This window comes from Pipistrellus hanaki (assembly GCF_964339955.1).
Source record: "Pipistrellus hanaki genome assembly, chromosome: 13".
Classification (NCBI taxonomy): Eukaryota; Metazoa; Chordata; class Mammalia; order Chiroptera; family Vespertilionidae; genus Pipistrellus; species Pipistrellus hanaki.
In genome coordinates, this window is record NC_140515.1 from 19262947 (window position 1) to 19290946 (window position 28000).

A 28000-nucleotide genomic window follows, 5' to 3' on the forward strand; every position below is an offset into this window, starting at 1 on the left:
TGCTTGCCTGCCTGCCTGCCTTCCTGATTGCCCCTAATTGCTTTTGCCTGCCAGCCTGATCACCCCCTAACCACTCCCCTGCCAGCCTGTTTGCCCCTAATTGCCCTCCCCTGCAGGACTTGTTACCCCTAACTGCCTTCCACTTCAGGCCTGGTCCCCCCCAACTGCCCTCCCCTACAGGCCTGGTCCCCCCAACTGCTCTTCCCTGCAGGCCTGGATCCCCCCCAACTTCCCTTCCCTGCAGGCCCAGTCACCCCCAACTTCCCTCCTCTGCTGGCCTGGTCACCCCTAACTGCCCTCCTGTAGGCTTGAATGCCCCCAACTGACCTCCCTTGCTGACCTGGTCCCTCCCAACTGCCCTCCCATGCTGCCCATCTTGTGTCCACATGGGGGCAGTCATCTTTGACCACATGGGGGCAGCCATCTTTGTGTTGGAGTGATGGTCAATTTGCATATTATTCTTTGATTAGATAGGATTAGATAGGATAGAGGTCTGATGTACAGGTTGGGGCCAGCTGGTTTGCCCTGAAGGGTGTCTTAGAGGTGTGGGGCGGCCTGGGCAGGGGGCCTGTGGTGGTTTGCAGGCTGGCCATGCCCCCCCAGTGACCTAAGTGGAGGCCCTGATGTCTGGGATTTATTTATTTTATATAATTGAAACTTTGTAGCCTTTAGAAGAGCCAAGCCTCCTGCTTGCTCTGTGGCCACAGCCATTTTTGTTGGGATTTATTTAGCTTCTATAATTGAAACTTTGTAACCTTAAGCGGAGGCCAAGACAGGCCAGGGCTCAGGGTGTATGGAAACTCAAGCCTTCTCTCTCTCCGTGGCCATAGCTATCTTGGTTTGGTTAATTTGCATACTCACTCCTGATTGGCTGGTGGGCGTGTCTTGTGGGTGTAGCAGAGGTACAGTCAATTTGCATATTACTCTCTTATTAAATGGGACTAGAGGCTAAGTGCACAAAATTCGTGTACAGGTAGGGTCCCTATCAGCTACTGGCTGTTAGCCAGGACCTCCCTTCATTCGCGCTGCCCTCTGGTGGTCAGCACACATCATAGTGATGGATTGAACTCTCAGTGGGTTGAACTCCTGGTCAGTTGAACTCCTGAGGTGACACTTTGTATATTTGGCTTTTATATATATGGATTTTGTTAAATCCTAGAATATACATAAACATTTATAAAATTAATAACTCATAACACATGAAAAACAAACCTATTCACTATAGTTCAATATTTTTCTATAATTTTTTATACTTAGCTTGAAGGTATGGTCAATTTGCATCTTTCTCTTTTATTAGTGTAGATTTTAATGTCTCCTAGGGCTAGTCCTTCCTTGTAGGTTTTCTTTCTCATGGATTTCTTGGTTACTCTGACATGTTTATTTTCCACATGAATTCTATGCTTAACTTGTCTAGTTCCATAAAAATATGTGTTCATATTTATATTAGTATTGCATTAAACTAAATATGTTATTTTGCAATATACAAGTGTTTTTATTCTTAGGGAAAATTTTGTCTTGAGAACACAGAGCTTAGTAGTAACATTGAAATGCTACTTAATTTAGAACATTTACTTTCTTCTTATTATGTTCTCAGTTGAACTATATTTATATGAAGCAATGTGTAGAAAGTAGTCCTATAGTACCTATTCAGCAGGAATGGCTGGATCACATGTTAATGCTGGTACCTGAGTCTTTAAAGCAAGGGAAAAAAAGAGAAGAACTCCTTCAAAATCTCATCAGTGAGGTGTCAAGTGACTTTGAAAAAAGCACAAAGAGATATTTGGGTAAGTAATATATAGCACCTTTGCTCCCCTGCTAAAAAGCAGAAATACAAATAATGCATGTTATACATTTAGCTATCTGTATTCTTAAATATTTTTATTTATTTTGAGCCTATAATGTCAAAATATTTGCAAGTTAAGGCCATTTTTAGTAACTTTTTATGTTTTTACTAGAGCCCTGGTGCATGAAATTCATGCATGGGGGTGGGTTGTCCTTCAGCCCAGCCTGCACCCTCTCCAATCTGGGACTCCTTGAGGGATGTCTGACTGCCCATTTAGGCCCAATCCTACCGGGATTGTGACATCCCTCTCACAATCTAGACCTGCTGGTACCCAACTGCTCGCCTCTATGCCTACCTGATTGCCCCTAACCACTTCTGCCTGCCAGCCTGATTGATGCCTGACTGCTCCCTGCCAGCCTGTTTGCCCCTAACTGCCCCCCACCCCCGCAGGCCTATCACCCCCAACTCGCCTCCCCTGCAGGCCTGGTCCTCCCCAAATGCTCTCCCCTTCAGGCCTGGGTCACCCCCCAACTGCCCTCCTCTGCTGGCCTGATCACCCCCAACTGCCCTCCCCTGCAGGCTTGATCGCCCCAACTGCCCTCCCTTGCAGGCCTGATCCCTCCTAACTGTCCTTCCCTGCTGGCCTGATCACCCACAACTGTCCTCCTTTGCAGACCTGGTGCCTCTCAATTGCCCTCCCATGCTGGCCATTTTGTGTCCACATGGGGGCAGCCATCTTGTGTGTTGGAGTGATGGTCAATTTGCATATTACCCTTTTATTAGATAGGATAGTTAGAGGCCTGGTTCATAGGTGGGGGCCAGCTGGTTTGCCCTGAAGGATGTCTTGGATCAGGGTGGGAGTTCCCTTGGGGCATGGGGTGGCCAGGGCGAGGGGCCTATGATGGTTTGCAGGTTGGCCATGCCCCCCAGTGACCCAAGCAGAGGCCCTGATTTATTTATCTTCTATAATTTAGTTGTAGGCAAATTTGGATACCATGTATTACCTACAATTTGTAATTTCTAAATTACAAATTACCTACAATTTGTAATTTCTATAATTTGTGACCTTGAGAGGAGCCAAGCCTTCTGCTCGCTCTGTGGCTGCAGCCATTTTTGTTGGGATTTATTTATCTTCTATAATTGAAACTTTGTAGCTTTGAGTGGAGGCCTGGGCCTGCCAGGGTGTATGGAAAGCTTGGCTTCCTCCATTGCCTGGGAAACCCAAGCCTCCTGCTCCCTGTGGCCGAAGGCTTCTTGGTTTGGTTAATTTGCATACTCGCTCCTGATTGGCTTGTGGGTGTGGCTTGTGGGTGTAGCAGAATGATGGTTAATTTGCATATTAATATTTTATTAGGACTAGAGGCCCAGTGCACGAAATTCATGCATGGAGGCAGGGTGTCCCTCAGCCCAGCCTGCACTCTCTCCATTTTGGGACCCCTCAAGGATGTCCAATTGCCTATTTAGGCCCAATCCCGGAGGCCTGGGCCGGCCAGGTTGTGCGGAAAGCCTTGCTTCTTTCGTTGCCGGGGGCAACCCTAGCCTCCTTCTCTTTCCTGCTCCATGGCTGCTGCCATTTCTATTTGGATTTGTTTACCTTCTATAATTGAAACTCTGTAGTCTTGAGTGGAGGCCTACGCCGGCAAGGGCAGGTGGAAAGCTTGGCTTCCTCCATTGCCTGGGAAATCCAAGCCTCATTCCTGTTCTCTGTGGTTGTAGTCATCTCGGTTGGGTTTAGTTGCATACTCGCTCTGATTGGCTGGTGAGCATGGATGGTGGGCGTGGCTTGTGGGTATAGCAGACTGATGGTTAATTTGCATATTATGCTTTTATTAAGTAGGCTTAGCTAAATAGCTTTTTTAGATTGCACTTTTTCTATATAATTCTTGCTGCATTATGTACTGGATTATAAGATAATATTAACAGATCTGGGGAGATTTGTTAGGGATTTAACCTTTGCAATTTTTATTGGAATAAATTTTCTTAAGAGGCCATGCCAGGCACTTTTCAATAGACAGAAAGAGAACTTACTGAAGCTGTTCTATATTTGAATTTACTTTCAAAGTAAGGCTAAAGTAATATCAAAAGTGTGATTTTGTTTCAAGTAAAGGGATTTTTTCTTATACTCATTTAATGTACAGTAAACTGTACCATTCAATATCAAGAGTTAGAAACTTTTATTTGAGTTATAGAAAATATTTTACTATAGTTTTATTTAAATAAACTAAGCAGAAAAAACTTTATTTTTGAAGCAATCTAAAATGAGAGGAAAGTCTAGAATTATGTATCAATATTATGAAAGATTACTGGGCTCATGCTTAAAGATTATAAGCTTTATTGGAATATATTAACAAAAGGACTATCCTAGTAAACATTTTTTTGAAATTATGAAATTCCAAGTTGATGGATTTTTATTTTTTTCTCTGTAAAATCTTGGATCAAAATGTTATTGATCATATTTAAAGGGTTTTAAAGAAGTATTAATACATATATGTATTTTAGTGAAGAGTGTTCTTGTGAAACCTTCAGTTAGCTGGCTTGAAGATGATGGAGGTCCTTTACCTGAATTCCCTGTGTGAGTAAATTATTTTTAAAACAGTGCTACCCTTGTTTCTTTTTTAATATTTTATTTATTTTTTACAGTGAGGAAGAGAGAGGGATAGAGTGCTAGAAACATCAATGAGAGAGAAACATTGATCAGCTCCCTCCTGCACACCCTCCACTGGGTATGTGCCTGCAACCAAGGTACATGCCCTTGACTGGAATCGTACCCGGGACCCCTCAGTTTGCAGGCTGACACTCTATTCACTGAGCCAAACCGGTTTCGGCTACCGTTGGGTTTTGGTAATAGATTGAAAATAAACTGATCTTGCCCTGGCTGGTTTGGCTCAGTCTGCGAACTGAAAGGTCCGAGTTTGATTCCAGTCAAGGGCACATGCCCCGGTTGTGGGCTCAATCCCCAGTGGGGGGCATGAGGTAGTCGATAAATGATTCTCTCTCATCACTGATGTTTCCATCTCTCTCTCTCTCCCTTCCTCTCTGAAATCAATACAAATATTTAAGAAAAAGAAAATAACCTGATCTTATATTTAAGTCAACAGCTGTGAAACACCTAAAACAATAGTACTACTGCTGTTTTTCCTTTCTCCCCCAAAGTATCCTCTATATCGTACTTATCTAGTTTTAGTCTATACAATTAGGGGAACTTATATGGATACACAGTTTAATTTGACTTTAAATGAGGTTGGTGTATGCCAAATAGATTTCTCCATCCTTTCTCCCCAATTGATTTATCTCTGTCCAAGGTAACTGAGCCAGAAGCACAGTGAAAGTTGGCAGGGTACTCATGCCTGGCCCATCAGCCTTCCTTGCCTACAAATGATCCCTATTCTCAGTATAGTAGTTAGCAGAGGGGAAAGAGGTAGGGGAATTATGAAGAGGGGAAAGGGAGTCAAATATTTGGGGACAGAAGACTAGACTTAGGGTGGTAACCACACAATGGAATATACAGATGCTGTATTATAAAGTTGTACACCTGAAACCATGTTATTAATCAATGTTAGTCCAATAATTTAATTTAAAAATTTAAATGACCTTTGTTCTTTCTGAAGATAACGCACTTTCAAAATCTTGATGTATTTTTATTACATGCATATTTCCTAAGTCTTCCATGGCTGACCACATTTCCCTCTTCTCAATTCCCAGTTTTCTCTCTTTATTATTAATTCCATGTCATAAATATTATTCCTAAAACTAAGAGTATATTGTTTGAATTCTGTTTAACATGGTGTATTGCTTTCCAGAGGCCTGAATTATTCCAATCCTTGGCATTCTAACTATATGCAAGCAAGAAATAAAATATTATCTAATTTGCACATTGTTCATCCAATTATGAACATGTTATTGGACCTTGGTTACAAGACATTTGCTAATACAGTTTTGCTGGACTTAACAGGAATTAGGTAAAAGCCATATTTATTAATTAAAATTTAAAATGTGAATGTCTCCTGTTTGAGTCTTTATATGTTTGACTATATAATTTTTAAAACTCATTGATAAATCTCCAGAACTTTTCTTTAGATTTCAAAAATTTTTAAATTTCTTATTTGTTTTAACAATTACATATCAAAACCAATATCTATCATTTGCTTTAAAATAATTTTTATTTTTCTCATAATAGAGCTAAAGGCCCAATTGATTGTGAATCACTGAAAAATGATATATCAATACAAGCTAGGAAGGCAGAAGAGAAGATAATGAACACATGGTATCCAAAGGTTATAAATCTTTTTACCAAGAAAGAAGCTCTTGAAGGGATTAAACCTGAAAAGTTGGATTCATTTTATAGCTGTGTTTCAACACTTATGTCAAATCAGGTAAATATGTTTTATGTATTTTAAGTGATAATGTTATTAAAATTAGTTTGGTGTTTTAAATATAAATATGGATTTATCCCAGGAATGCAAGGATGGTACAATATTCGCAAATCAATAAATGTGATACATCACATAAACAAATTGAGAGATAAAAACCACATAGTCATATCAATTGATGCAGAAAAATCATTTGACAAAATTCAATACCCTTCCTTGATAAAAACTCTCAGTAACATGGGAATAAAAGGATCATACCTCAACATAATAAAAGCCATATATGACAAACGCACAGCCAACATCATACTTAATGGGCAAAAACTAAAACCATTTCCCCTAAGAATAGGAACAAGACAGGGATGCCCACTCTCACCACTCCTGTTTGACATAGTACTGGTAGTACTAGCCATTGCATTCAGACAAGAAGAAGAAATAAAAGGCATCCAAATTGGAAAAGAAGTAAAACTGTCCTTATTCGCTGATGACATGACACTGTACATAGAAAACCCTAAAGACTCCATCAAAAAATGATTCGACTTAATAAATGAATTTGGCAATGTAGCAGGATACAAAATTTACACCAAGAAATCTATGGTATTTCTATACACTAATGATGAACTTTCAGAAAGAGAGACTGAAAAAGCAATCCCATTTACCATTGGACCAAAAAAATTAAGATACCTAGGAATAAATTTAACTAAGGAGGTAAAAGACCTATATGCGGAAAACTACATGACACTGAAAAAAGAGATAGAGGAAAACATAAACAGATGGAAGAACATACTGTGTTCATGAATTGATAGAATCAACATCATCAAAATGTCCATAATACCCAAAGCAATCTATAGATTCAATGCACTTCTCATTAAAACACCAATGGCATATTTTGCAGACCTAGAAAGAACTCTCCAAAAATTTATCTGGAATAAAAAAAGACCCCAGATAGCTGCAGCAATCCTGTGAAAGAAGAATAAAGTAGGTAGAATCTCAATACCAGATTTCAAGCTGTATTACAAGGCCACTGTTCTCAAAACAGCCTGGTACTGGCACAAGAACAGACATATAGGTCAATGGAATAAAATAGAGAAACCAGAAATTGACCCAAACCACTATGCCCAATTAATATTTGATGAAGGAGGCATGAACATACAATGGAGTCAAGACAGTCTCTTCAATAAATGGTGTTGGGAAAATTGGACAGATACATGCAAAAAAAATGAAAGTAGACCAACAACTTACACCATATACAAAATAAACTCAAAATGGATAAAGGACTTAAACATAAGATGTGAAACTATAAAAATACTAGAGGAATTCACAGGCAGCAAAAATCTCAGACATATGCCGAAGCAATTTCTTCACTGATACTGTTCCTAGGGCAATGGAAGCTAAAGAGAAAATAAACAAATGGGACTACATCAAAATAAAAAGCTTTTGCACAGCAAGAGAAACCATCAACAAACAACACAAAGCCCACTGCATGGAAGAACATATTTGCCAATGTTATCACCGATAAGGGTTTAATCTCCAGCATTTACAGGGAACTCATACAACTTAACAAAAGAAAGATAAACAACTCAATCAGAAAATGGGCAATGGACCTAAATAGACAGTTTTCTAAAGTGGACATACAGAAGGCCAAAAGGCTTATGAAAATATGCTCAAAGTCACTAATCATCAGAGAGATACAAATCAAAACAACAATGAGGTACCACCCTCACACCTGTCAGAATGGCTATCATAAACAAATAAAAAAATGACAAGTGCTGGCAAGGATGCAGAGAAAAAGGAACCCTTGTACACTGCTGGTGGGAATGCAGACTGGTGCAGCCACTCAATGGATAGCACTATGAAGTTTCCTCAAACAACTAAAAATGGAACTCCCATTTGACCCAGTGACCACTTCTAGGAATATATCCCAAGAAACTAGAAACACCAATCAGAAATGATATATGCACCCCTATGTTCATAGCAGCACAATTCACCATAGCTAAGATTTGGAAACAGCCTAAGTGCCCATCAGCAGATGAGTGGATTAGAAAACTATGGTACATCTACACAATGGAATACTATGCTGTAGTAAAAAAGAATGAGTTCTTACCATTTGTAACAGCATGGATGAATCTGGAGAGCATTATGCTAAGTGAAATAAGCCAGTCAGAGAATGATAAAAAGCAACCTGATAGACAAGGATGACATATTTTTTCATTTATTATTTTAGAATACATTTATTTAGAACATACTGTGCTGCCCTGACTGGTGGCTCAGTTGGTTGTAGTATCTTTTAGCTCACTCATTTATGGAATATAATGAACAACATAAACTGGTGAACAAAAACAGATCCAGAGACAGAGAAATATCGATCAGATCATCAAACCTCAGAGGGAAGGTAGGGGAAGGTGGGGTTAAGGGAAAGAGATCAACCAAAGGACTTATATGCATGCATATAAGCCTAACCAATAGACACAGACAACAGGGTGGTGGTGGTGAGGGCATGAGTGGGGGAGTTGAGAGGGTAATGGGGGGATAAGGACACATATGTAATACCTTAATCAATAAAGAAATTTTTAAAAAGTCCCCCCCAAATACCATGACCTCCTGGTTCATAGGACAAGACTCAACCACTGAACCACATTGGCCAGGTGAGATGAGGAACATTTTGAAGATCATTTAGATCTATATTTGTCTGTTTGAGTAAATTTCCAAACAGTTGGTTAAAGATGAGAACACAGTAAAGACCAGGTGCATGAATTTGTGCACGGGTGGGATCCAGTTGGACTGCCCCGATGGGGGCTGATTGGGCCAGGCCAGCTGGGGGGAGGGGATATGGGAGTTTGACTGGCGAGCCTTGCCTCTGATCAGGGTATGGGGGGCCGATTGGGGGCAGGGCCGGTCAGGGGAGAAACCGCCTCTCCCATCTGGCTGGTTGGTTGGCAGTAGTGTGTGTCATAGCGACCAGTCATTCCAATCGTTACAGTGTGCTGGGTGGTTGGCTTTTATATATAGTGATTACTCATACTTTGGTCATGTATTGTGCATATTTCTAAGTTCCAGTAGCTTCACCCTAAATTAATGGTGTGCTGGAAATTTGGCTTTCCAGGAACAACAGTAACAACAACCACTCTGATTTGTAATGTTTGCTAATTTCCATGGCATAAATATTCCCACCATAATGAATTTCAAGCATCCAAAGGTTTAGTAACGGGCTTACAAAATTTATGAATATTGAACAATTTGCTCTTGTGACAATAGCAGCTAGCCTTTCTTTACCAATGCCTCTCACCCCATGTACCTGTCATCCCATGGCACCCTCACCCTCAGGGTAAGGGTTCTCCTATCCTCAGTCTTCACCATGTTCTTTGGTCTTCTAGGGGCAAAATTACTAGAGTGTGGAAGATTCTGAGTTGCCATTTTAAGATTGTTGATATTCTATAAAAATATGAAAGTTTGCATATATTTTTCATTTATTATTTTAGACTACATTTATTTAGAACATACTGTGCTGCCCTGACCAGTGGCTCAGTTGGTTGGAGTGTCATCCCATATACCAAAATGGTTATGGGTTCATTTCCTGGTCTGGGTACATACCTAGGTTGTGGGTTTGATCCTGGGTCAGTTGCTAATGGGAGGCAACTGATCAGTGTTTCTCTCTCACATCAATGTTTGTCTGTCTGCCTCTCTCTCTCTCTCTCTCTCTCTCTCTCTCTCTCTCTCTCTCAAATCAATAAAAACATATCCCTAGGTGAGGATTTAAAAAAAAAGAGCCATGGCTGGCATGGCTCAGTGGTTAGAATGTCTCCCCACATACCCAAGGGTTTTGAGTATAATTCTTGGTCAAGGGTATGTACCTGAACTATAGGTTTACTCCCCTCACCTGTTTGGGGTGTGTGCGGGAGGTAACCAGTGGATGTCTCTCTCACATTGATGTTTCTCTTTCTTTTCTCCCACCCTTCACTCCTTCCACTCTCTCTGAAGAGCAATGGAAAAAATGTCCTTAGGTGAGGATTAACAACAACAAAATAACATATGTGCTGAAGGAAGATAATTTTCAGGATTAAATGGATTGATAGAATGACTTAATTATAGACTTGTTTTAGTTAAAGGTTGAACTTGTACTTTAAAGATTAATAGTAATTTATACTGTCATGCAGATAAAGGATCTCTTAAAGAGAACTGTAGAAGGATTTGTAAAGCTCTTTGACCAAAAAGATGAACGAGGGCTGCCAATATTTAAGATGGAATTGACATTTGATGAAGATAAAATGGAATTTTACCCTACCTTTCAAGATTTGGAAGATGTTGTTTTTGGTTTGGTAGAGAGAATAGCTGAAGCTCTGCAGGTATTACTTCATCCTTATCTATCAGGTTTTTTCTTTTTAATCAGGTTTTTTTTTTTTTTTTTTTTTTTTTTTTTTAATATGGCTCTTTTTCAACATATCAAATTGAGTTGAAGCTCCATAAAGTATTTACATACATGAAGTGTAACAACTCTTTATTTCCATACTCCAAGTTATTTTACTTTAAAACAAAGGGCTTTGTCTTTGAGAAAGTCTTCTGGTTGAAGATAACATTTGCTCTTGTAGTTATGACACTTTAATGCATGTCTCAACTTCCCTGAGTTGTTAGCCACTTCAGTACATGATCCAACTTATGTTTGTTTTTTTCTAGAGCTTTCCAGTATAGTCACTTTGACATTATACTTACTCAATAGATATTTGTTGGATGATAGAAAACTAACCCAACTTAAGTTTTATATTAGACTAGGAGCCTGGTGCATGAAATTTGTGCACTGGGAAGGGGGCCTCTCAGCCCAGCCTCCCCCCTCTCCTAGCCTGGGAGCTCTCAGAGGGTGTCTTACTGATGCCTTAGGCCTCCCTCTGCGGGAGGAGACCAGGCTGATAAGGGGAAGTTGCCAGCCCCAACACCTAGCTGCTGCAGCCACTGCCAGCCACCACAGCTGCAAAGGTGTTTTCATCAACATGGACTCCAGTCCCTTCATCATGAAAAAATGACAGCTTTCTTTAGGCATTTTCAAGATGTATCTTTCATAGGATATGACATTTCTTTCTTGTTTTCTTTTTATCCTCACCTGAGGATATGTTTCCATTGATTTTTTTAGAGAGTGTGGAAGAGAGAGGGAGAAACAGAGAGAAACATCGATGTGAGAGGGACACTTTGATTGGTTGCCTCCTGCATGAGCCCAGAACTGGGCCCCGGCCAGGGAGGAGCCTGCAACCTAGGTACATGCCCTTGATCAGAATTGAACCTGGACCCTGTGGTCCAAAAGCAGGTTCTATCCACTGAGCCAAACCAGCTAGGGCAGGATATGACATTTCTTAGCCCCTCCAGCAGCGGACCTTCATTTTTTCCTCCAGGAGTGTGGTAGAAAAAGCCTAAATCACCTTTTTGGAATCTTATAATCCAAGTTACCAAGGACACTGCAAGTGGCCGCATACAGGGAGCTTAGCCAATGCATGGTCAGAAAAGGTGTTTTCGCCTGAACTGGTTTGGCTCAGTGGATAGAGCATCAGTCTGCAGACTGAAGGTTCCCAGGTTCGATTCCAGTCAAGGGTGTGTGTACCTTGGTTGGGGGCACATTCCCAGTGGGAGTGTGCAGGAGGCAGCTGATCGATATTTCTCTCTTATTAATGTTTCCGACTGTCTATCCCTCTCCCGTCTTCTCTGTAAAAAAATCAATACAAAAAAAAATATTTTTTAAAAGAAAAGGTGTTTCCTCTGCAGCTCATGCGCAGAGGACCCCCGTGTTGTGTCCACTGGGCTCAGGGCATGTCCCCGTGGCCTGGGGGTGGGGTGGGTGGGGAGCACACCTCCCAGGTTGGCAGCCCCGTGTTGTGGAGCCGGGCTGTGGGATGTGGACCCAGGCTGCGACAGCCACCGCCACTTAGGGCATGCCCCCCAGGCCAGCAGCCCCGCATTGTGGGTGCCGGGCTGGGGGGCATGGACCTGGGCTGCCGCTTGGCATCGATGCACATGCAAGTAGCAGCAGGGTGGGAACATCTACTTGGCACCTGCGCCCGTAGTCCTGGAGTGGCTGGGGGTGTTCTGGGACCCTGGCTGCTCAGGGCCTACAGGTAGGCCTACAGGATAGGAGCAGCCTGGGTCCCAAGGATGTTCCCGAGACCCAGGCCGCTGGGCGCCTTCATATGCAAATTAAGCCACTGTCTGTATTGGGTTAATTTGCATACTCACTCCTGATTGGCTTATGAATGTAACAGAGATACGGTCAATTTACATGTTTTGCTTTTATTATATAGGATTATAAACTATACAAATTTAAATCCTTATTTTGCATCGTTATCTTTTCTTGGATTACTAAAATCTGAAAAGAATGTTTAAGAATATTTGATCTACATATACTAGTAGACCAATTACACAAATAGTTATTTTATAAACTGTCATTTTTATTTATGTTAGAATGTCCAGTCAATACCCTCTTGGCTATCAGCAACTTCACCAGCTGTAAATCTTGACACAGAACTTCCAGAACACATAATACAGTGGGCACTTAATGTACTAAAGGTGGCAGTACATCGTAACTTAGAAGGTGCAAGACAACACTATGAGACATACGGTATATATGATAAATATAATATTATACCTTTTATTATAAAAGGATGACATTCTATTTTTAGTAGAATTTGGCTGATATTTGGTTATCTGGGGCTGTCATGAAAGAGCAGGAAGAGCCAGAAGTTAATATGGACATAGCTATTGGCAGCATCAAGGATCAAAGCTAAGACACTTGAATTCTGTTGTCTGGTTCAAAGAGAGAATGCTAACTGGATCAGGGTGATAAAGCCTAAAGGTAGAAAGAAGAAATGCTGGAAAAAGAAGACAGCTAAATTAAGGGTAAAAGTAAAGTAATCTATAAGAATAGCAGCTCAAGTTTATAGACTTCTCTAGTGTGTATGAAGTCAGGATGGATAATTGTTATTTGATATCTTAAGCAAAATCTTTTATTAACTGGCTTATTTTTATCTCTTAAATTATTTTAAGATCATTACTTAACCTTTTATCTTTATTTTAAAATATCTGTGTTTAACCTGGTTTGCTTAAGTCTATTTTATTCTATTTTTATTAATGTACTAGTATGTTAATACTCAATTAATAATAATAATAATTAATTGAATGGGCTATTCCATTCCATGATCATATAAAAAAGCCTTATTTTAAAAAAAGAGTATTATTAATACTTAAATTAGATTATTAATTTTCAGTTGAAAAATATAATTGGCTCCTTGATGGCACTGCAGTTGAGATGATAGAGACTTTTCAGGCGGAAGATCATACTTTTGATGAATACACAGAGGTAAGTGATAATTCTGTTTTCCATTATTCCCTTTTGACTATCCTTTTAAAGTTATAATATTTTTATTCTAGAAAATAAATGCTTCAATTAAAGTTAGTAGAAATTATTCAAAACATAATTTTAGTAAACTTATAGATTTACCTCATAATTTCTTTAGTTATTCATTTACTCATTCATTGATTCAACAAAAATTTCTTCATCACAGTTATACACCTTGCAAGATTTTGGTGATGTAAAAATAAATAATACATTAACATTGTTCTCAGGAGCTTATACTTGGCCTGGAAGCTAGACATATTAGTAGAAATATTGATATAAGTACTGGAATACAGATATGGATGAAGTGTTGTGAAAGCACAGAAGAGAAAATGATTGCTTTTTCTTTGGGAAATTGGTAAAGGTTTTTAAAAGCAGTGGTAAGTGAGCTAGGTTTTGAAATAGATGATTATAGGTGGATTTAGCTGAATCAGGGAGGCATGGAAGAGACTGACATTGTTCAATGTGGGGTAGGGGGGAATGAGAAGAGATAAACTAAAGAATTTATATACACAGCCCATGGACATAGGCAATAGGGTAGTAAAGACCTTGGGGGTGGGTAGGGGCTGTGAGGAGGGGGTACTGAGGAGAAAAGGAGATATCTGTAATAATGAAATAAAAATACATTTATAAATGAAAAAAAAGAATATGAAGTTGGAAATGTAAGTTGGAGCTATAGGTGAAAATCTTCAAGTATCTTTGCTTAGAAGTTTATGCTTTATTTTGGAGGTTTTTAGCCATTGAAGTAATATACTTGGATCAGAGTTTCAGAATGATAATTCCAGAAGCAGAGGGGGAAAAGTAATTAAATGAGAAAAGATTCCTACCTTTTGAATTCCTACTTGTTCTATTGGTTAAAACTATGTGTTGTTTGTTTGTTTGTTTGTTTGTTTTACCTTCTTTCTTTCTATTGACTGTTTAGTTTTTATTCATAAAGTACAATATAGACATTTTAATTTTTCAACATTTTATTATGAAATATTTAAGAATACAGAGAAGTTGAAATTTTATGAAGAGTTCCACCTAGATGTTAATATTTTACTGTATTTGCTTAATCACATATGTATTCATCATCAATCCATTCCCTTTTCCATCCTTGATTAATTTCAAGAATTATTAACTTTAAAAAAATCAACTTCACTGAGGTTTGTTTTACATATAATAAAATGCAGCCATTTTAATTGAATAGTTAAATGAGTTCTTACAAATTTATGCACCCATACAACTATCAATATAAAATGTTTTCACCACCTCAGAAAGTTTCCTTATATGCCATCCCAGTCAGTTTTTCCTAAACCTGACCTTAGGCAATTACTGACATACTTTCAGTAACTGCAGGTTTTTCATTTCTAATGAAATCATTTATACATACTGATTTGTGTCTGGTTTCTTTTATTAATATAAAGTTTTGAGATTTATCTATGTTGTGTCTATCATTAACTTTTTCCTTTATTGCTGAGTAGTATTCCACTGTATAAATATGATTTATTTATTTTAACATCTTTCAAATATCTATCTTTATACATTTATTTTTATTTAATTCAGAGAGGAAGGAAATGAATAAAATATTTTTAAAATTTGCTTTTAGGTTTAGTATATATCCTTGCATTTCTTTGTCAATTCTAGACTTACTGTAATTGTAGTTTGTATGCTATATTTTGCATGTAGTCATAGTTTATTATAGCATAGCACTTCATTGTATTGATATACCTTCTTTTCTACTATAAATGGACATTTGTGTTTCCAGTGTACCACATTTTCTTTGATCCAGGCAAATTCCTTTTCCATATCTGTTAATTACATCCCAGAAAAACTAGATGATGGTACTTGAGAATAAGAAAATATCTGTCCCTTTTAAAGTGTCCACCAGCTCTTTCTACTCTCCTTGCTACGTTTTCAACATAGCATATTCCCTCTTTATTAGACAGGATGAGAGTATACTATGTACTAGGCCCCGTTACATTCATTGTTATATTACAACAATCTAGTAAGATGAATGTTATTAACTTTATTTTATAGATCTAAAACTAAACCTCAGAGATTTGCCTAAATTCACAAGGCTAGTAACAGCTGAGGCAGGATTTAGATTTAGGACCTGATCCAAAATATGCTTTGTTATATGAACATATTACTAGACAGGTGCTCAATATAGTCTTTGAATTAATTATTATTCTCAGCTCCCTTAAACACTGAAAACTTTAAGCTCAACCATAGAAACGAAAATGAATGGAGACTAGAGAAATAGGGTAGCCTTGAGAGAAAGAGAGAAAAGTAGAGGGAAAGTATCTTTAAGGAGAAAAAAAAGGAATGGGGCATTTTTGTGGGGGATGAAGATGGGGTAAGAAGGTAGAGAGGCAGCATTAAAGGTGGAATATGAAATTAAGTCAAAGTTGCTCAAAGTTGGTAGGTATATTTCACTTTCACAAAATGCAACATAGTAACTTGTTAGGTTTTCTTTTTATTACTTTGTTTAATTTTTAAAAATTATCCCACTGTCTGGGTATTAAGAAGTTGTATAAATTCCATTATCTTGGATTATTGGTAATGGCAGACCACAATGTTTCTTTTTTGGATTATTTTGGTCAAAACCAAAAATTCCTTATATTTCTTTTCCTGAAGACTGCATTAGATTCGTCAGTGAGGCATCAGATATGGCACAAGCAAATATTTGTTAGCTACAAAAATTACCACATGATACAGATTTGTTTCTAAACAGAGAGATGAGTTAACTTTGGTGAAAGTTTTTTTTTTTTTAAACAGTTACTGAGAGAAATTTCACTTTTAGAAATTTTTATTTAAATTTTTTTAAACTTATCTTTTGATTTTAAAGAAAGAGGAATGGGGGTCAAATGGGAGAGAGAGAGGAAGAGAGAGAAAGAGAGAGAATGAGAGAATGAATGTGGGAATATTGAGAGAAGAAATATTAATTTGTTGTTACACTTATTTATTCCTTCATTGGTTGATTTTTGAATGTGCCCTGACTGGGACTGAACCCACAACGTTGGTATATTGGAACAATGCTCTGAGCCAGGGCCTGAAATTTTTAGATAGCAATGCTATAATTGGCACCATGTTGGATATTTACTGGTAGATTGGCAAATTACTTAGTGCAAGGACAGGTGAAAAAATATTTATGCAACAAAGGGGACAAATTTAATCAATTATCAAAAAGAAATGAGTTTATATTTATATTATATAATTAAGAAGTCTACCATAATACTATACCATAATACTGTAATATAAAATGACTGATGAATTTTAAAATTCTAAGCATTTGTTTGTGTGTGTTTTTTTAAGTTTATAGAAAAATTTTTCAACCTTGCCTCAGAAATAATGCTTTTACCTCAGTGGGTTCATTTCCCTATGGTTCGTTTGGATTGTGAAGATTTGAAGACAGGCCTAACAAATAAAACAAGAGCCTTTGCAAATATATTATTAAATGACATAGCTTCAAAACATAGAAACGAAAATGAATCGTAAGTGGAATTTATTGCTAAACTTTGAAGTATTGGGCTAAAAGAAATATTTTGCTCATAATAACACTTGTTTGAAAACAAAAGATCTACCTAATAAAAGAGTAACATGCTATTTGGCTATACTTTCGCTATGCCCACCAGCCAATCAGGAGTGCGTATGCAAATTAAACCAACAAAGATGGAAGGCACCGAGCAGCTGGGGGTGGGGTGGGACGCTTGCCTGGCATTCCTCACCACCCCAGCCACTCAGGGCCTCTGGGCAGCATGGGAAGGCAGAAAGGTGGCTCTGCCCAGAGCGAAGGCTCTGCTGGCAGCCAGGGAAGGAAGGCCCATTCTTGCACAAATTTTTGTGCATTGAGCCTCTAGTTAAAATATAAGTACTTACAACTTTTTCTCCATAACTGCCTTCCAGGGAGGTTTCTATGTTACCACTGATCTGGTTTCTTTCTTTCTTTTTTAAGATAGTTTATTGATTGTTTAGAGAGAGGGATATCTTACCTCTCTCTGAAGAGAGAGAGAGACACTGATGTGAGAATGCAACATCTATCAGCAGCCTCCTTCTGGGGCTGAGCTCTCAACCAAGGGCATGTGCCCTTAACCTAGAATTGAACCAGCACTTTCCTGATGCTCAGGATGCTACCCAACCAACTGAGACCCACCAGCCAGGCTTGGTCTGGTATTTTTTTGTTTGCTATTGTTTGAGGCTAGTTTTGAGGCAACCCAGGAATGAAAAAAAAAAAAAAATAAAAAAAAATAAAAAAAAAAATATATATATATATATATATATATATATATATATATATATATATTATATATATATAAATTTTATATATATATAGTTATATATATAGTTATATATATAGTTATATATATATATATATATATATATATATATATATAGTTACTGAGAGAAATTTCACTTTTAGAAATTTTTATTTAATTTTTTTAAACTTATCTTTTGATTTTAAAGAAAGAGGAATGGGGGTTAAATGGGAAAGAGAGAGGAAGAGAGAGAAAGAGAGAGAATGAGAGGATGAATGTGGGAATATTGAGAGAAGAAATATTATATATTTCTAGAGGCCTGGTGCATGAAAATTCATACACTGGAGGGGGGTTCCTCAGCCCAACTGGCCCCCTCTCTCAAAGTTCAGAAGCTCTCACAAGCGGGAAGTGACCCAGCAATCAAGGGAAGGCGATGCCCCATCACACCTCTGCTGCTGCCACTGCCGGCAATGCAAGCCTTGGTTGGCCCTGCTTACTTGAACCTCGGGTGGCCTGAGGGGCTACGGGGCTAAGGGGAATGGGGGACTCTGGAGGCAGGTGCATAAAGTGGCTGGGCTTGCATGGGGGCAGGCCTGGCCTTGCCGCACGCCTGTTGGGGCTGAGGGGACTAGGCACTGCCATCTTGTGGCTGTGTGTGGGTGTTGCCTTCTTTGAGGGTGGGGCAGTCAGCATATCCCCTCCTTATTGGCTGTAGGTGCCACATTTTTGAGGGTGGGGCAGTCAATTAGCACATTCCCCTCCTTATTGGCTGTGGGTGCCACCATCTTTGAGATGGTGTGAGGGTCAATTAGCATATTCTCTCTTTATTAGATATGATGAGAGTATACTATGTACTAGGCCCTTTTACATTTGTTTTTGTATTACAACAATCTAGTAAGATGAATGTTATTAACTTTATTTTATAGATCTAAAACTAAACCTCAGAGATTTGCCTAAATTCACAATGCTAGTAACAGCTGAGGCAGGATTTAGATTTAGGGTCTGATCCAAAATATGCTCTATGTTATATGAAAATGTTACCTTAATTTTATAGATGTATGCTGAGTTATACTAGGTAAGTTATGCTTAAATATTTTAAGATATCTTAGTGAATTAACCAATTATTTTTAGGATATCACAGTTCCTATTTTATAGTAATCATAACAACATATTCATTGAGTATAATACAGCATTCATTATTATAACTATAGTAAAGCACAGTATTATGTCAGTATTTGCAGTGAATTCGAAGCAATTAAAGAACATGCATTAAAAATCCCTGAGACAACAGAAGAGATGATGGAACTGATAGCTTATGTCGAAAAAGCCCGAACCATTGGAATTCAGGAGTTGGCTTTAAGAATCCAGGTAAGAATATTTAATTTACATATTTTAAAATAGCTTTTTTCATTGTGAAATATGATAAACATATAGTTAAGTAAATAGTTGAAACATAAGCATCTATGTTGCCACCACCCAGGTCAAGAAACCAGCACTCAGAAGCACTTTGTGTATGGCTTTGTGATTATAGCTACTTCTCTCTGCCTAGAGGTTCCCACTTGGTTTCTACAGTAATCACATATATTTTTCCTTTATTTCCAAAAACTATACATACATCCTTAAACAGCATAGATTTAACTTTTTTCTTTTATACTTTTTACATTTGGTAGTATGCTTATGCTTTGCCCAGTACAAGATTATATAACTAATCACCTATATTGCACTCTTAATTTTTTACTTAAAAATGTGAAACATTAAACACCAAAAATTTCGTAAAACATAAATTGTACAATTTACAGGGGTCCTCAAACTTTTTAAAGTGGGGGCCAGATCACGGTCCTTCAGAGAGCTGGAGGGCCGGACTATATGAACTACTAATTCCTACTGTAACACCTCGGCTGCGCTCACTGCCCAAAAAACCTGGCGGGCCGGATCAGACTCCTCTGCGGGCCGCATGTGGCCCGCGGGCCGTAGTTTGAAGACCCCTGATTTAAAATATTGTAAATACAGTAATTTACCCCGGGAAAGAGATAGAACCTTGCTAACTAACACCCTAGAAACCCATCACAATCTTTTTTTCCCCTTTTTCCTGGCTATCCTGTCTTTTAATTACTTCCCTGCTCTTCTTTAGTTTTATTATCTATATCTAAATATGCATTCCTAATCAATATAGCTAACTTTTGTTTCTTTTAACCTTTATATAAATAGAATTATAGTTTCTATTATTTTCTGTCTCATCAATATTTTGTTAATAATGTTATAGTTCCTTTAGTTCATTTTCATTGCTGTCTAGTAATCCATATTCTATAACTACCATGTACCATAATTTATTATTTTAATTTTTACTGTTCTGCATGTTTGGGTTGTTCCTACTTTTATTAGTAGCAGTGCTGCTGGGAACATTTCTGTACATGTATCCTGGTGCATATGTTCATGTATTTCTCCCAGGTAGTATAAGGTATACTTATTTTCACCTTTACTAGTTAAGGCAAAACTCTTTTCTAAAATAGCAGTGTATACAGGTCCTATTATTTTACATTCTAACCCATACTTGCTATTATGAGATGTTTAACATTTTCTCAGCCTGATGGATGGTGGTTACTATATTTTTAATTTGTATTTTCCTGAAGACAAATGAATTTGAACATTTTTCATATGCTTATTGGTCATTTAGAGTTCTTCTTTTGTGAAATACCAGTACATGTCTTTTGCCCACTTTTCTTTGGGCTCATGATCTCTTTTTCCTATTGATATGAGTTTTTAAAAATGATGATAATATATAATAAAAATTTATCATCTTAACCATTTTGAGTATATAAATCAGTTAGTAGTTTTGAATAAGTTATTATTAATTAATATTCTTTCTTCACTCTGTAATTTAAGTTTAGTGGTGTTTTTGATGAACAGACATTCTTAATTTTAATGCAGTCAAATAGAGCAATCTTTTGTAGATAGTGATTTCTGTGTCTTATTTAAGAAATCCTTTCCTACACAGAGTTATCAAGCTTGTGTTTTTTCTTGAATATTTAAAAAAAACATTTTTTAAATTGATTTTTAGATAGAAATGAAGAAAGATGGAATGATAGAAATATTTATGAGAGAGAAACATCTATTGGTTGCCTCCTGCATGCATCCTACTAGGCCATGCAACCAGGCCATGGGCCCTGACCGGAATTGCACCAGTGACCTCTTGGTGCATGGGACGATGCTCAATGCACTGAGCCACACCACCTGGGCTTCTTGTAACTTTTTTGAGAACCTATTTAGTTTTGCCTTCCAGTTAGGTTTCAGTCCTCCTGGAATTTTAGTTGTGAATGATGTGAAGTCACATTTAATTATTTTTCCATATGTATGAGCAGATACACACACACACACACATATATATGTAATCCTACTTTTAGATTTTTTTTAATTGTTGATACTTTTACAGATATTCCCCATTAATCCTCCTTTGCTCCCAGCATCCAGCCCTTGCTGCCCTTCCCATCTCCCTCCCCCACCCTGCCTTTACCACATTATTGCTATGCATATATGCATACTAGAAGCCCAGTACATGAAATTTATGCACTGGGCGAGGGGTGTTATCCCTCAGCTCAGCCTGCACCATCTCCAATCTGGGACCCCTCGGGGGATGTCTGACTTCTGGTTTAGGCCTGACCCCTAAATTGGCATTTGGATATCCGTTTCACAATCTGGGACTGCTGGCTCCCAACCACTAGCCTGCCTGCCAGCCTGATCACCTCTTAACCACTCCCCTGCCAGCCTGATCGATACCTAACTGCTCTCCTGCTGGCCTGATTGCCTCCAACTGCCCTCCCTTGCTGACCTGGTCACCCTCAATTACTTTCTCTGCAGTCCTGGTCCTCCCCTACATGCCTTGTACCCCCAACTGCCCTCCCCTGCAGACCTGGTTGCCCCCAAGTGCCCTCCCTTGCCAGCCTGGTCACCCCCAACTGCCCTCCCCTATAGGCCTGGTCACCCCTAACTGTCCTCCCCTGCAGGCACAGTCACCCTTAACTGCCCTCCCCTTCTGGCCTGGTTGCCCCTAACTGCCCTCCATGCAGGTCTGGTCCCCCCCAAATTTCCCTTTCCTTCTGGCCTAATCACCCACAATTACTCTCCCCTGCTGGCCATCTTGTGATGGCCATCTTTTTCTACATGGGGGCAGCCATCTTGTGTAAGGGCATGAGGTTCAATTTGCATATTAACTCTTTATTATAGGATATGTTCTTTGACTAATCACTTCCAACCCCTCTCCTCTCTGAGATCTGTCAGTCTGTTCTATGTATCGATGCCTCCGGCCCTACCTTGTTCATCAGTTTATTTTGTTCGTTAGATTCCACATATAAGTGAGATCATATGGAATTTGTCTTTCTATGAATGGTTTATTTCACTTAATAATTTCCAGGTTCATCCATGCTGTTGCAAAAGGTAAAAGTTCCTTTTTTTTAAAGCCACATAGTATTCTATTGTATAAATGTACCATAGCTTTTCTTATCTACGCATGTACTGATGATTAGTGATGTTGAACATTTTTTCATGTTTATTGGCAACTTTGGAGAAGTGTCTATTCAGGTTCTTTTCCCATTTTTAAATTGGATTTTTTGTCTTCCTGGTGTTGAGTTTTAAGAGTTCTTTATATATTTTGGAAAATAACCCTTTAATAGACATATCATTGCTGAATATGTTCTTCCATACAGTGAGTTCCCTTTTCATTTCATTTTAATTTTTTAAAATGCTCACCCAAGGATATGTTTCCATTGGTTTGAGAGAGAGAGAGGCAGAGGAGAGAGAGGGAGAGAGAGAGGGATAGAGGGAGAGAGTGAGAGAGGGAGAGAGGAGGGAGGGAGGGAGGGAGGGAGGGAGGGAGGGAGGGAGGGAGGGAGGGAGGGAGAGAGAGAGAGAGAGAGAGAGAGAGAGAGAGAGAGAGAGAGAGAGAGAGAGGTTGTCTCCTTGTCTCCTGTATGCACCCAACTAGGGACCATTCCTGCAATCTGAATATGTGTCCTGACAGGGGATCAAACCCATGACCCTTCTCCAACCAACTGAACCACACTGGCCAGGGCTCCCTTTTCATTTTTGTTGATAGTTTCTTTTGCTGTGCAGATGTTTTTCAGTTTGATGTAGTCCCATTTATTTATTTATTTTCTTTGTTCCTCTTGTCCTTGGAGTTTTAGCAACAGAAATATTGCTCTGCAAGATGTCTGAGATTTTATTGTCTATGTCTTCTAGGATTTTTTTTGGTTTCTCAATTTAAGTATTTTATCCGTTTTGAGTTTATTCTTGTGTATGGTGTAAGTTTGTAGTCTAGTTTTATTTTATTTTTATATTACCTGTCCAACTTCTCCAACAACATTTATTGTATATATCTGCCTCCTTTGTAAAAAATTAATTGACCATAAAGGTGTGGGTTTATTTCTGGGTCTCTGTTCTGTTCCATTGATCTACATGCCTGTTCTTGTGCCAATACCAGTCTATTTTGATTACAATGGCCATGTAGTATAGTTTGATATCAGGTCTTGTGATATCTCCAACTTAATTCTTCTTTCTCAAGATTGCTGAGACTATTAGGGGTCTTTTCTGGTTCCAGATAAACTTTTAGAACATTTTCTAGATCTGTGAAATATGCCATTGGTATTTTATTTAAAAAAAATACTTTTTATTGATTTTTAGAGAGAGGAAGAGAGAGACACACACACATCAATGTGAGAGGGAAACATTGATCAGCTGCCTCCTGCACACCCCCGCTGGGAGGTCGAGCCTGCAACCTGGGAATGTGCCCTGACCCTTTCAGTGCATGGAACAACGCCCTACAAACTGAGCCACAACAGCCAGGGCGCCATGGATATTTTAATAGGAATTGCATTGAATCTATAGATTGCTTTGGGTAGTATGGACATTTTAATGATGTTATTTCTTCTGATCTATGAACACGGTGTTTGCTTCCATTTGTTGGTATTGTCCTCTATTTCTTTTTTTCAGTGTACTATAGTTTTCTGAGTACAGGTTTTTCCTCCTTGGTTAAATTTATTTCTAGATACTTTTTGTTGTTGCAATGGTAAATGGAATTCCTTTAAAAATATATTTTTATTGCCCTAACTGGTTTGGCTCAGTGGATAGAGCATCAGCTTGTGGACTGAAAGATCCCAAGTTCTATTCCAGTCAAGGACATGTACCTTGGTTGTGGACACATCCCCAGTAGGAGGTATGCAGGAGGCAGCTGATCAATGATTCTCATCGATGTTTCTAACTCTCTGTCCCTCTCCCTTCCTCTCTGTAAAACAAATAAATAAATTATATTAAAAAAATTTTAAAAATTGATTTCAGAGAGGGAGAAAGATAAGAAGCATCTTGATGAGAGGGAATCATTGATCAGCTGCTTCCTGCACACGCCACACTTGGGATCAAGTCTGAAACCTGGGCATGTGCCCTGACCCGTAATCAAGTCATAGTCATGCAGGCCAGGCTGGAATTTTTTTTTTAGTTTCTCTTTCTGAGAGTCATTATTTGTGTATAAAAATACCACTGATTTCTGGTTATTAATTTTGTATCTGCTACTTTGCCAAATTCATTTATTAACTCTGATAGTTTTTTGGTGGAGTCTTTAGGGTTTCTTATGTACAATATCATGTCATCTGTGAATAATAACAGTTTTACTTCCTCATTTCCAGTTTGGATGTCTTTTATTTCTTCTTCTTGTCTGATCACTGTGGCTAGGACTTCTAGCACTATCTCGAATAAGAGTGGTGAAAAAAAGCGGACATCATTGGCCTGTATCGGTTCTTAGGGGAAATAGTTTTAGGTTTTGCCCATTGAATATGATGTTGGCTGTAGGTTTGTCACATATGGCCTTTATTATGTTGAGATATTATCCCTTTCTTCCCACTTTGCTGAGAGTTTCTATCAAAAATGAGTGTTGGGCCAAAACCGGTTTGTCTCAGTGGTAGAGCGTTGGTCTGCAGACTGAAAGGTCCCAGGTTCGATTCCGGTCAAGGGCATGTACCTTGGTTGCGGGCACATTCCCGGTAGGGGGTGTGCAAGAGGCAGCTGGTCGATGTTTCTCTGTCATCGACGTTTCTAGCTCTCTATCTCTCTCCCTTCCTCTCTGTAAAAAATCAATAAAATATATTAAAAAAATAAAAATAAAATAGAAAATGGCCGAAGCCGGTTTGGCTCAGTGGTAGAGCGTCGGTCTGCGGACTGAAAGGTCCCAGGTTCAATTCTGGTCAAGGGCATGTACATTGGTTGCGGGCACATCCCCGGTAATGGGTATGCAGGAGGCAGCTGGTCGATGTTTCTCTCTCATCGACGTTTCTAGCTCTCTATCTATCTCCCCTTCTCTCTGTAAAAAATCAATAAAATATATTTAAAATAAATAAATAAATAAATAAATAAATAAATAAATAAATAAATAAAAAATGAGTGTTGGAACCCCCTGGCAATGGGCAAGGAGACATCTGATTGGTGGTGTTGCTCTTATATCAATCAGGGAGGGGCAAACAGATGTACAGTCTTTAGTTCATCCTAGCTTGATGCCTGTTTGGGTAGTCAGAGCTGTTTCATTCCTGAGGCACATAAAATAATTGGGGGGGGGGGGGGAAGGGTCTTGGATGCTAAGCGAAATAAGCCAGTTGAAGAAAGATAAATATCACCTGATCTCACTCAGATGTGGGATATAATAATCAACATAATTTGATGAACAAAAATAGATCCAGAGACAAATGGCAGGTGAGGTGGGCAGGTTAGAGAGCAACCAAAGGACTTGTATGTATGTATATTAGCATAACCAATGGACACAGACACTGGGGCAGTGGGGACTTCCCTTGGGTGGGAATAGCTTGGGGGGGGCAATCAATCAGGGGTAAAGGAGATATATGTAACTCTTTAGACAATAAAAAAGGAGGTACTGGATTTTGTTGAATGCTTTTTCTGCTTATTTTGATATGATCATGTGATTTTTGTCTTTTAGTTTATTTATGTAATGTATCACGTTTCTTGGTTTGCGATTATTATACCAGCCTTGCATCTCTAGATAAATCCCACTTGGTCATGGTTTATGATCTTTTTAATATATTTCTGGATCCGATTCACTAATATTTTGTTGAGGCTTTTAGCGTCTACGTTCATCAGGGATATTGGCCTATAATTCTCTTTCTTTTGGTGTCTTTATCTGGTTTTGGAATTAGGATAATGCTAGCTTATAAAAAGAGCTTGGAAGTGCCCGGCTGGCGTGCCTCAGCGGGAGCATCAACCTAAGAACCAGGAGGTCACAGTTGGATCCTGGTCAGGACACAGGCCTAGGTTGTGGGCTGAATCCCCCGTGTGGGTTGTGCAAGAGGCAGCAATCAATGGTTCTCTCTCATCATTGATGTTTCTATCTCTCCCCTTCCCTTCCTCTCTGAAATCAATAAAAATTTATAGTATTTAAAAATCTGGAAGTGTTTCTTTCTCTTGGATTTTTTGGAATAGTTTGAGAAATAACATGTGTTATTTCTTTGTATGTATGGTAAAACTCCACTATCAAGTCATCTGGGCTTGGGCATTTGTTTGCTGGAAGTTTTTTGATTACTGCTTCTATTTCATCAGTTGTTATTGGCTTATTCAGATTTTCTGTTTCTTCCTGATTTATTTTTGGGAGATTGTATTTTTTCTAGGAATTTGTCCATTTCATCCCCATTGTGCAGCTTTTTGGTATATAGTTGTGCATAGTATTTTTCTTGTAATATTTTGTATTTCTGTGGTTTCAGCTGTTCCTTCCCCACTTTTGTTTCTGATTTTATTTATTTGATCCTCTGTCTTTATTTCTTGATTAGTCTGGATAACGGTTTTGTTTATCTTTAAAAAAAAACAAAACAGGTTTGGTTTCATTGATTTTTCGTTTTTTAGTCTATGATATTTATTTCTGCTCTAATCTTTATTATTTTCTTTCTTCTATGTTCTCTGGAATTTTCTTTTTGTTCTCTTTCTAATTCTTGAAGTTGTAGGGTTAAATAGTTTATTATCAGTTCTTCTTGTTTTTTTGAGGTAGGCCTGTAGTGATATGAACTTCACTCTCAGGACAGCTTTTGCTCTGTCCCTTAGATTTGGGGTTATTGTTGTGTTAATTTGTTTCCAGGAAGTTTTTGATTTCTTTCTGGATCTCATTGGTAACCTATGCATTGTTTAAAAACATGCTATTTAGCCTCCATGTGTTTGAATGTTTTTGTGTTTTTACTGTAGTTGATTTCTAATTTCATTCCATTGTGATCTAAGAAGATTCTTGATATGATTCCAATCTTCTTGAATCTGTAGGGACTTGCTTATGTCCTAAAATGTGGTTTATCTTTGAAAATGTCCTGTGTTCACTTGAGAAGAATGTATATTCTGCAGCTTTGGGGTGAAATGTTCTATAAATGTCAATTAAATCCATCCAATCAGGTGTATCATTTAGAGTCAGTTTTCTTGTTAATTTTTTGTCAGGAAGATCTATCCAGTGATGTCATCCCCTACTATGACTGTTTTGCTGTTTTGCTGTTGATCTTTCCCGTAAAGTCCTGTAGAAGTTTATAGTTTCCCTTAAAGTCCAGTGCCATTACCACTGCTGTTGTGGCCACAGCAGCCGCTGCTGTCTGCCCAACTCTGCCCTGCCCCGCCCTGCTTGCACTTTCCCTCTGGCAGCCACCTTGCTTTCCACTTTTTCTCCCTCTTCCTTTAAGCTGTCTTCAGTCTTTACTCCTCCCTCACTCAGCGTATGCAAATTAAACGCCATCTTCATTGGGTTAATTTGCTTACTTGCTCTTATTGGCTGTGGGCCTTAGCGAAGGTATGGTTAATTAGAATTTTTCTCTTTTATTAGTGTAGATTTGGGTGTGTATATGTTTACCAAGTTTATATCCTCCTGTTGGATCAATCCCTTTAGTATTATGTAGTGACCTTTTTTGTCTCTTGTGATAGCCTTCATTTTGAAGTCTATTTTGTCAGCTATGAGTATTGCTACCCAGATTTTTTTTTCATTTCCATTTACATGGAAATTTTTGTCCTATCCTGTGTATGTCTTTTGTTCTGAGGTGGGTCTCTTGTAAATAGCATTTAACTGGGTCATGTTTTTTTTATCCATTCTGCTACCTATGTCTTTTGACTAGAGCATTTAATCCATTTACATTTAAGGTTATTATTGATAGGTACTTATTACTATTTTAATTCTGTATGCCTATGTTTCTCTCTATTTCTCTTTATATCTTCTTCTCACAGCAGTCTCTTTAGC

General features: G+C 38.4%; 1 protein-coding gene across 1 annotated transcript in view; it reads left to right on the top strand.

The window, feature by feature from the left end:
• Positions 1 to 28000, top strand: part of DNAH12 (dynein axonemal heavy chain 12) — a 200452-nt gene that overhangs the window by 14748 nt on the left and 157704 nt on the right. The window contains exons 5-13 of the mRNA XM_084903087.1: positions 1595 to 1784; positions 4283 to 4355; positions 5584 to 5742; positions 5961 to 6156; positions 10305 to 10493; positions 12589 to 12745; positions 13392 to 13483; positions 16817 to 16995; positions 18990 to 19125. Coding sequence (XP_084759213.1) covers positions 1595 to 1784; positions 4283 to 4355; positions 5584 to 5742; positions 5961 to 6156; positions 10305 to 10493; positions 12589 to 12745; positions 13392 to 13483; positions 16817 to 16995; positions 18990 to 19125 — 1371 coding nt within the window. The remainder of the gene's footprint in view (positions 1 to 1594; positions 1785 to 4282; positions 4356 to 5583; positions 5743 to 5960; positions 6157 to 10304; positions 10494 to 12588; positions 12746 to 13391; positions 13484 to 16816; positions 16996 to 18989; positions 19126 to 28000) is intronic.